Source organism: Nilaparvata lugens, unplaced genomic scaffold (assembly GCF_014356525.2).
Source record: "Nilaparvata lugens isolate BPH unplaced genomic scaffold, ASM1435652v1 scaffold7079, whole genome shotgun sequence".
Lineage (NCBI taxonomy): Eukaryota > Metazoa > Arthropoda > Insecta > Hemiptera > Delphacidae > Nilaparvata > Nilaparvata lugens.
Genome location: NW_024092828.1, coordinates 1 through 9,516, shown reverse-complemented (window position 1 = coordinate 9,516; position 9,516 = coordinate 1). Strand labels below are relative to the sequence as shown.

At 40.3% G+C, this 9,516-nt stretch overlaps 1 protein-coding gene across 1 annotated transcript; it reads right to left on the bottom strand.

The window, feature by feature from the left end:
- Positions 1–3,909: 3,909 nt before the first annotated feature.
- Positions 3,910–8,972, bottom strand: LOC120356548 (the record flags this gene model as incomplete). Its single annotated transcript, XM_039445496.1, has 3 exons — positions 3,910–4,231; positions 4,801–4,960; positions 8,758–8,972. Coding segments are annotated over 3 exons (585 nt in total), but the record flags the coding sequence as incomplete, so codon positions are not given.
- Positions 8,973–9,516: the final 544 nt, after the last annotated feature.

Sequence of the window (9,516 nt, the reverse complement as noted above, 5' to 3'; positions counted from 1 at the left end):
ATAAGAACTCCGATTATTCACTCTGGAAAGCTATAGAGTACTTGAAAAACCCCTCAGTTCAAGAAGCACCAATCAAAACAATTAATGGTGAGTGGGCAAGGAATAATGAACAGAAAGCTGAACGTTTTGCAGAATACCTGGAAAGTGTCTTTCAGCCTCATCAATTCCAAGGTGGTTTAGAAGATGATGAGATGGGAATATCACAGGATATGAGAGAGATTCTAGCCTTATCAACAAATGAGCTGATAAGTATTATCAAGACAACCAGTTGTAAGAAAGCTCCAGGATATGATCTCATTACTGGTGAAGTTCTGAAAAACCTACCAGATAGAGCTTCGAAAAAACTCACAGTTCTCATAAATGCAGCTTTGAGGACGAAGTATGTGCTACTGTCATGGAAGGAAGCTGAAGTCATCATGTTCCCCAAGGCATGTAAACCACCACATGATGCACCATCTTATAGACCCATATCTCTATCACCCATGATGGCCAAGATCTTCGAAAAAGTTTTGCTCTCCAGATTGAATCATGTGATGGAGAGTGAACACTCATTCCTGATCATCAGTTTGGATTTAGAGGAAAACATTTAACAGTTCAGCAAGTCCATAGAATTACTCATGTAATTGAGAAGACTGTAGAAGAGAAAAAATATTGTGCTGCTATCTTTTCAGACGTCGCTCAGGCATTTGATAAAGTGTGGCATGTAGGTCTAATTAAGAAACTACGAAAAGTTTTACCTCAGCAATATGCCTCATTGCTAAAATCTCACCTGTCAGACAGATTCTTCCAAGTGAAACTAGGTGATAGCTACTCAGGACTAACCCAATTGGAGCTGGAGTACCTCAAAGAAGTGTATTGGGCCCTACTCTGTACCTGCTCTACACCAGCGATCTTCCTGTGCCAGAAAATGACACTATTGCAACCTTTGAAGATGACACAGCTGTCTTAGCAGTTGGAGAAACTAATGAGAAAGCTACAAGTAAAGCGCAAGAAGCCATCAAGAAAATTGAGAAATGGACTAGAGCCTGGCGAATTAAGTTGAATGAAAGCAAGTCCACACATGTTGTCTTCACAAATAGGCATTATGTGTACAACCCATTAAGATTGAACAACAAAAAAGTTCCATTTGCAAATAAAGCTAAGTATCTTGGAATGACACTAGATGCAAAACTATGATGGAAGTCACATGTCAAAAAAAGAAAGAAGAACTGGATTTCAAATAATCGAAAATGTACTGGTTATTGGGGAGAAATTCAAGCCTTTCAACCTACAATAAATTACTATTGTATAGACAAATTCTTCGGCCTGTGTGGTTGTATCGCATCCAGCTGTGGGGCTGTGCAAGAAAAGTAACATTAACACCATCCAGAAATTCCAGAACAAGGTTTTGAGGAATGCTGTCAATGCTCCATAGTTTGTCAGAAACTCAAATCTCCACAGGGACCTGCAGATGGAAGAAGCCAATGTCATGATCACAAAGGCTGCCAGAAATCATGAAGAGACTCTATATAAACATCAGAACATCCAAGCTCTAAACTCATTGACAACTCTAATACAGTGAGAAGACTGAAAAGGAAGAAGCCTACAGATCTCGTTTAAATGTAGTAAGAGTGATTCTGAAAGAAACAGTGCATGTGCATTGCTCACTTGGATTGTGAAGGAGTGAATACCCCTTCAATGTCATACTTTACATATTAATTCAGGCTAGAATTGAACTGTTAGTTGCATATAGTATGACAGCTCTGTACGGGATACAAGAAACGGGATACAGCTCTGTACGGTAATACTACCTACTACTACAAAAAACTGGAAACAAGCATCTACCACACTTGCACAAAACGACAAAACATTTTTATGATTACGAAACATTGCAGAGTTAAAATTCACTCTGTGTTACGATTACGAAACAAATTACAATTGAAAATATATTGAAAAATGATAGCTGAAGTCCTCAGACTGCGACAAACTCCCTCTTACTTCCTTTGAACTTTTTCTGTCCTACAATCCTTCAGGATCTCAGTTCCAGACTTGAGATCGACCCCGTCGCGGTCTTCAGATCCCGAAACGTTTAGGAAAACCCCATTTGTTTAGGATCTCAGTTGCAGACTCAAGATCGACCCTGTCACGGTCTCCAGACCCGCAAGAAGTTGAGGGAGACCCCATTTCTCTTGAGATCCTAGTTTCAGACTTCAGATCAACCTCGTCGCGGTCTTCAGACCCCGAAACGTTTGGGAAAACCCCATTTGTTCAGGATCTCAGTTGCAGACTCAAGATCGACCCAGTCGCTGTCTTCAGACCCACAAAGCGTTTTCAAAAATCCGATTCTCCTGAGGTCTCAGTTTCAGACTGAAAATCGTTACAGCTTAGCCCTTGATAACCGTTGTGCAGTTGTTAGACTGTTGCAGAAATCCTGGTTAGCAGTTACAGAATTGCTAAAGATCCTCTTGCAGCTACAAGCTTGTGATTCATAAATCCGATACCTGAAACACTATTTGCTAAACCTTAATTACCCCATAGTTGAAATTTATACCCCATATTTAGCTAGCTGGTCCATCTTGCTGAGAGGTAGATCACAATTTTCAGATTGCGAATAATTGAACAAGCTCCCATTAGTTGTAGGGAACAATAATTTTATTTATAAATCTCTATCCTCCAGACCATGTACACTATTCTCTATATGTCATACACTTTACCATTAATATCATTAAATACCGGGTACGCAGATCCAGTCTGCACACCGACAACGCGCAGTTACAATTGTGTAAACTCTAACAATACTCCATACTGTTCCTTATTAAACTCCGCCCGGAACCTTTCTGTCTATTGAACTATTATGAAGAATCAACCTGTCCTGACAACATAATGATGATAAAAATGAAAATAAAATGTTTCCATTTACAGCATAGTCAACCTAGAACCTATAAAGTATTCTTTGTCTATTATATCCAACATAGAATATTTGCACCAGCACCAGCTACTGATTCGAAATTTCACTATTGCTTTGAATCATGAAATTAATATTATAATAATTGAAATGATCATCATGATAATAGGCTACACTACAGCGGCCTTTGTTAATTTATGTGTTACAAAAGTGCGTGCCAAAAACTTGGACTGAAGATCTGAAGTGATGTTCCATGGGAACAATTTGCACCAGTCACGTGATTGAACAATTTACCATTGGAACTAGAACAATTCACCATTTTTTCATGTTCCCAGACCGTGTCCTTATTGAATGATCCTTTTTTGCCATTATGATATTCCATTCATTATTACTTTCCTCGCCCCATTACCATAGGTAAGGTAAGTATTGCTTTCTGAACAAAATAAATGAACCCCAATTTCTATACGTTTTAAGGTCTCCTGAGTCCGAAAAAAAGTTTTTTTTGGGTATTAAGTGTGTGTGTGTGTGTGTCCACAGTTTATTCAGACTGTGTACTACTTGACAAATCCTGAATTATTGAATACCACAACTACCCCATAGTACCGCCAACCTTTACCCCATAGCCATCACTTTAAACCCTGTAGTTAAACTTCTTTCTGGGCTCGCAGATCCAGTCTGCCAGCTGTCAACTCGCAGTTAGTTCAGACTGCATACTACCTTTATAAATAACATTACTTTTGGGGATCTGATATCCTTCTGGTATCTATCCTGGATCCGTCCCCTTGGTTAGAGTTATCTTAATCTCTCTTAACACCCACTCTGTATTCCAAAGGCAGAGGGCCGAATCGGCCAGCATAGCACGGGGAAACACTCTTCCCTTGAAATTAAATACCTCGCGACTGGAACAAAGGGAAAGGATCAGGATAGGGTGAGAAGTGCAGGTCCGGTATCTTCACCAGTCAGTACGGCTACTGACCCCGACCCACATCTGCTGAAGCTAGTCCGCATCGTGACAATACTTTGTAAATATTAGATCACCTAGAGGGTGGAATAGACGTATCCAATAGCATACATACAGGCAGAAGAGAATCTGAGCTAAAATATATACCTCACTGCGTTTGGCCAACTATAAAAACTTTACTCACTATATTTAAGAAATTGTGTCGGCCGACTGTCTATCATCATATATTTGACTTCCGTGAAAATTGGAATCATTGTTCTGTTTCTTTTTTCCACATGATAATCTCCCAGCCATGTGTCAAATCCTTTTATTTTGCTAATTGGAAATGGAGTCTTAGCTTTCATTTCATATTTATTCACAATCCTCCTGAACTGCGCAGAAGAGTCCTGTAAAACAGATAAGAAATCGCCTGACAAACACCCATAAGAGTCGGCAGATGTCTTGACTTGACTGCGACTACGACACAAACATGATTATATTATGTATTGGAATCTTGTAAATTCACCTAGTGACTTATAGTGTGGTCCAAGTTATAATGGCAGAGAAGAAAGATAAAGAAACGTTGCCAATTCTCTGTCTTGTCAATGCCCTTTCAGACGGTAGCTGATACAGGTCAATGATGTAATATTAACTGCTCATTCTCGCTTAAAATAATGAATTATATTTATTGAACATAAATTAAATTCTTCAATAACTTCGTAATGAATTTCCATAATTAAGATGAAATATTTTGTTAATTAAATATTGATTCTACATTGTTAAGAGACAATCTGACAACAAAGAAAAGCGTGTAAGAGGCGCTATATCATTGAATGATGGACAATGATAGCAATACCATCGCTAATCAAACACTGCCATCATAACATGGACCTCGCTACGGTCTCGCTCTCCGATTGGCTGATTCATGTAATGCCAACCAAATCAGCCTTTCGAAGAGCTTCCTGTGTGTCCTTACCTTGCCAATACACAGCCATTCCTCATGCACCAGTAATGTGAAATATGATGAGAATCTTGTATTATCAACTGGAATTTTTTTCGAATCTGAGTTTTTATCCACTGCTTCTACAGAGAAGGATGTCAGAAATTCCTCGGTCCCTGGTACTGTTATGATGCATCTGGAATAATCAAACTCAAATTCAAATCTTATTATTTACCAAGCACTTAGGGCCGATTTCCAAGCCTAGGATTCAGCCAAGTTCTAGACTGAAAACTACAACTACGCCCTGTTTTGGAAAGCAAATTTCCTGACTCCAGCTGTTTAGAGTCTGGAGCTTGGCTGAATCTTGAGCTCGGAAACTGGTCCTTAGTAAATTAAATAATATGACTATTGGAGTTGTCTATCATTGCTTGGTGGCGTCACGTATTGCTTATTCAGTGGCCCTATGGGGAGCTAGAGAGAGTAACTAACCTTCAGGAATTCCGTATTGCGTGGGTAATAAGACTGATGATAATGAGAGATGAACCTGTGGACCTACATGTTTAGATGGGTTCCAAACCAACGGGAAGCAATTTTACTTACAAATCATTGTTGGCTCATGCGGTCACCCTTCATACGGTCTTTGTCACAAACAAACACACACACACACACACCACACACACACACACACACACACACACACACACACACCACACACACACACACACACACACACACACACACACACACACACACACCACACACACCACACACACACCACACACACACACACACACACACACACACACACACACACACACACACACACACACACACACACACACCACACACACACACACACACCACACCACACACACCACAACACACACACCACAACACACACACACACACACAACACACACACACAGCGCATGCGCCACGCACACACACACACACACACACAAAAACACACACACACACACACACACACACACACACACACACACACACACACACACACACACAACAACACACACACACACACACATTAATTGGTATCTATTCGGTATATGGTATCAATAGTGAGGTCCACATTATTTATATTGGTAGTGTTTGATTAGCAATGCTATCGCTATCCTTGTCTATCAATCAACAAAGCGTATAGCGCTATCTCTTTCTTGCTTTGCTCTGTTGCCAGATCATCTTTTAACAATTCAGAATTGATAATCAATTAGCGTAATATTTCATCCTTATTATTGAGAAAAATAATTACTTGCTCAATAAAATATAATTGATCATTTTAAACAAGGATGAACCGTTAATAATTACATCAATAAACGGGAGTGTCTCATTGGACTAGGTGTTCAATTATACCAGGTCCTATTCTATAATGAAGCTTCAAAACCTGGTACAATCGAACTACTGGGCTAATCTGAATGCCTCAATTAATCCAGTAGTTCGATTGTACCAGGTGGTATAAACGAAACGTGGTCTAATTGAGACGCAGGACCTGGTACAATCGAGACACAGGACCTGGTCTAATCGAGACACAGGACTTGGTCCAATCAATCATGGGCTCTAAGCGTATATTCCGATTATTGAGGTGTGCAATCACACAGGTTGTAGAATTTTGTATAGTAAAAAGTGTTGATTGCTCCAGGTATTGCAATACTCTTCCATGCATACCTTTTCATTATTAATGTCATTCCACTATCAAAATAATGTTGATTAAAAAAATTGAAATTGTGACAAAGTAAAATTGTGACGAAAAAATAATTAATAATATTAATGAGAGATTCTCGGCTATCAGCAAAGCTGGATGAATGTGGAGATAAAGAGGATACTGATGGTGCACCATTTTCCGCGCATCAAGACGATTCTCACCGCCCCTGGCGGCAGCGCATCTCCATTCCCTATAGGCTACTTTTGGAGAGTATTTAAACGCCGGACGAGCCCCAAACCACAGAATTTTGCTCCCAACCTTCCCAATATTTGTACAGCGGCCCGTTGGCTGCCGCACGTCCCTGTCCTCCTCTCCTGGTACAGCGGCCCGTTGGCTGCCGTCCCTTTCCGTCCATCCTCCCAGAGCACAGCGGCCTGTTGACTGCCGTCCCTTTCGCCTATCCCCAGCACAGCGCCTCTTGACTGCCGTCCCTTTTCGTTTATTCTCTGAGGCACAGCGGCCGTTTGGCTGCTGTCCCTTTCCCTCCATCCTCCTAGGGCACAGCGGCCCATTGGCTGCCGTCCCTTTCTGTCTATCCTCCCAGGGCACAGTTGCCCATTGGCTGCCGTCCCTTTCTTTCTATCCTTCCAGGCACAGTGGCCCGTTGACTGTTGTCCCTTTCCGTCCATCTTCCCAGGGTACGGCGGCCTGTTGCTGCTGTCCCTTTCCATTCATCCTCCCAGGGCACAGCGGCCAATTGGCTGCCGTCCCTTTCTGTCCATCCTCCCAGGGCACAGCGGCCTGTTGGCTGCCATCCCCTGCTTTATCACCATTCTTGTATACAGGCCTTCTTCAATTCATCTGAAAAATCTCCAAGTCCAAGCACTTATCGAATAAGTCAGTCAAAACTTCTGAAACGTTGGAACTGCTAATATTATAATTAAAGAATTCAATCCATCATGTATATCTAAACAACCACTATTGCTTAGTTCATCTATTGTGTCAAAAACGTCCTCTACCCTCAAATGTACAAACTTGAAATTAGACTCTGGTTTTCAATTTCTTAAGGAATAATTACAGTCAAATTTGCTCTGGGGAATATTTTTGCAGAGCAATTCTACTTTTTTTAGAAGAAACACATTGAGATCATCTATGGACATTTTGCACCTATTCCCCAGTGCTTTAGTGATTTTAGTAGCAAGCATGCTCACTTATAACTAGCCGTCAGGCTCGCTTTGCTCGCCATATCCTCTAGCCAGGGGGGGCCCCTGGACCCCCGACTGGATTGTCCAAGAATGAGATCAGCAGGCTCGCTTCCTCTCGCCTGCATTTTTCATTTGGGCACTTTTTCATATGTTAGGACAATCCATTCGGGGGCCAGACTAAACGGATATGGCGAGCGAAGCGAGTCTGACTGCTAGTAATATAATATTTCCAGGATTGAAGTAGCAGTGCCCAATCAATTTTTCCGCGATAAATGCATTTAAATCTTGAACTTGTGCCAACCTAACAAAGACACTCAACTTAATGCCAACCTGACAAAATTAATAATTTAGTTGCCAGTTAACACTGTTTCGAAGAGGTACTCTATCTAGATTATAGTTCTATAGTAACATATGATATGGAGATTTCAATTTAATAAAGATTGGGAGAGAAGAGTATACATGTTAAAGACGAACTTTAAACCCTTAAAAACAACCCTTATAGTTAGAATATTGCCAAAAGATTTCTTAGTGCGCCTCTAAAGGGCCACTGAACATACTACCAATTTGAACGTTTTTGGTCCAGTAGATTTTAGTTATGCGAGTGAGTGAGTGAGTGAGTGAGTGAGTCAGTCACATGTGAGTGAGTGCCATTTCGCTTTTATTATAGATTTTCCATGCTGCTATCGTCTATAAAAGGTATTGACAAGACAGATGATCGGTAACGTTGTTCTCCTATCTTTGTCCACTGCCATTAACGTGAACCACACTATAGTTATAATACAACAGTCTTGAGCGAGCTCTCCAACCCAGCGGGTCCTATAAATAGTAAGGTCCACGTTTAATGACAGTGGAGAAAGATAGGAGAACAACGTTGTTGCTGATCAGTAGGTCTTGTCAATAGCTTCATAATGAATTACCTAATAAAATGAAACAACTTTTAACAATCATTTTACATGTTGAAAGACGATTTGGCAACAGAGCAAAACGAAAAAGATAGCGCTATCTGCTTTGTTGAATGATAGACAAGGATAGCAATACCATTGCTAATCAAACACTGCTATAACGTGGACCTCAATAGTTATATTTTCATTGTTACTGATATTAGAGAATCCAGCTGTGGCCACTCACGTTGCAATGGTAAGACCATCAAATGGTTTACCATCAAGTTCAAGAGGCTTAAAATGGAAGACGATTCTATAATCATCACCCGCTTGTCTGTAGAGTAAACTGTCAGGCTTCTCAGATTCTGAAGGATACGCCCTGAATATCTCATAGGGATCAAGAGCTACACCCTGTCCATTCCATCTCACTGCCTCCTCCACTGTTAGGATCAAGCTTGCTTCCTAGAACACATATACATCCTCATTAATATTTATTTATCCATTCAATTAATAAGAAAAAGTAGGGTTGTTTACCTCGTGTTTTTGCTTGAACAAATGTCAACTTGTGGACTGCATACCAGTAATGATTCAAATCTCCAAATTTTGCACACAGATTCTAAAAATATCAATTTCGTGCAACTCGAAGCCCAAATTCCGATTATCCTTCTAGTTTTATTCAGAACTAGCAGGTAACCCGTGCTTCGCAAGGATTTATTTAAAAACTTGACGTAATGAAATCTAGAAGAATTGAAAACAGGCTTATAAGATTCTCGGTTAATTAAGAATTTATATGCAGTATTTCAAGTAAATCAGTCCAGGAGTTCAGACAAGATGATGCATCAAACATAATTTTTCGATCCTTCACACCTGTATACGTGTATACATGTATACACGTATACGTGTATATACAAGCTGTATATACGTGCCAGCTCTTTTCTTTATTGTAGTATAGAAGATGATAGATAGAAATGGATGATACATCCATATCTATCATCTTTTATACTAT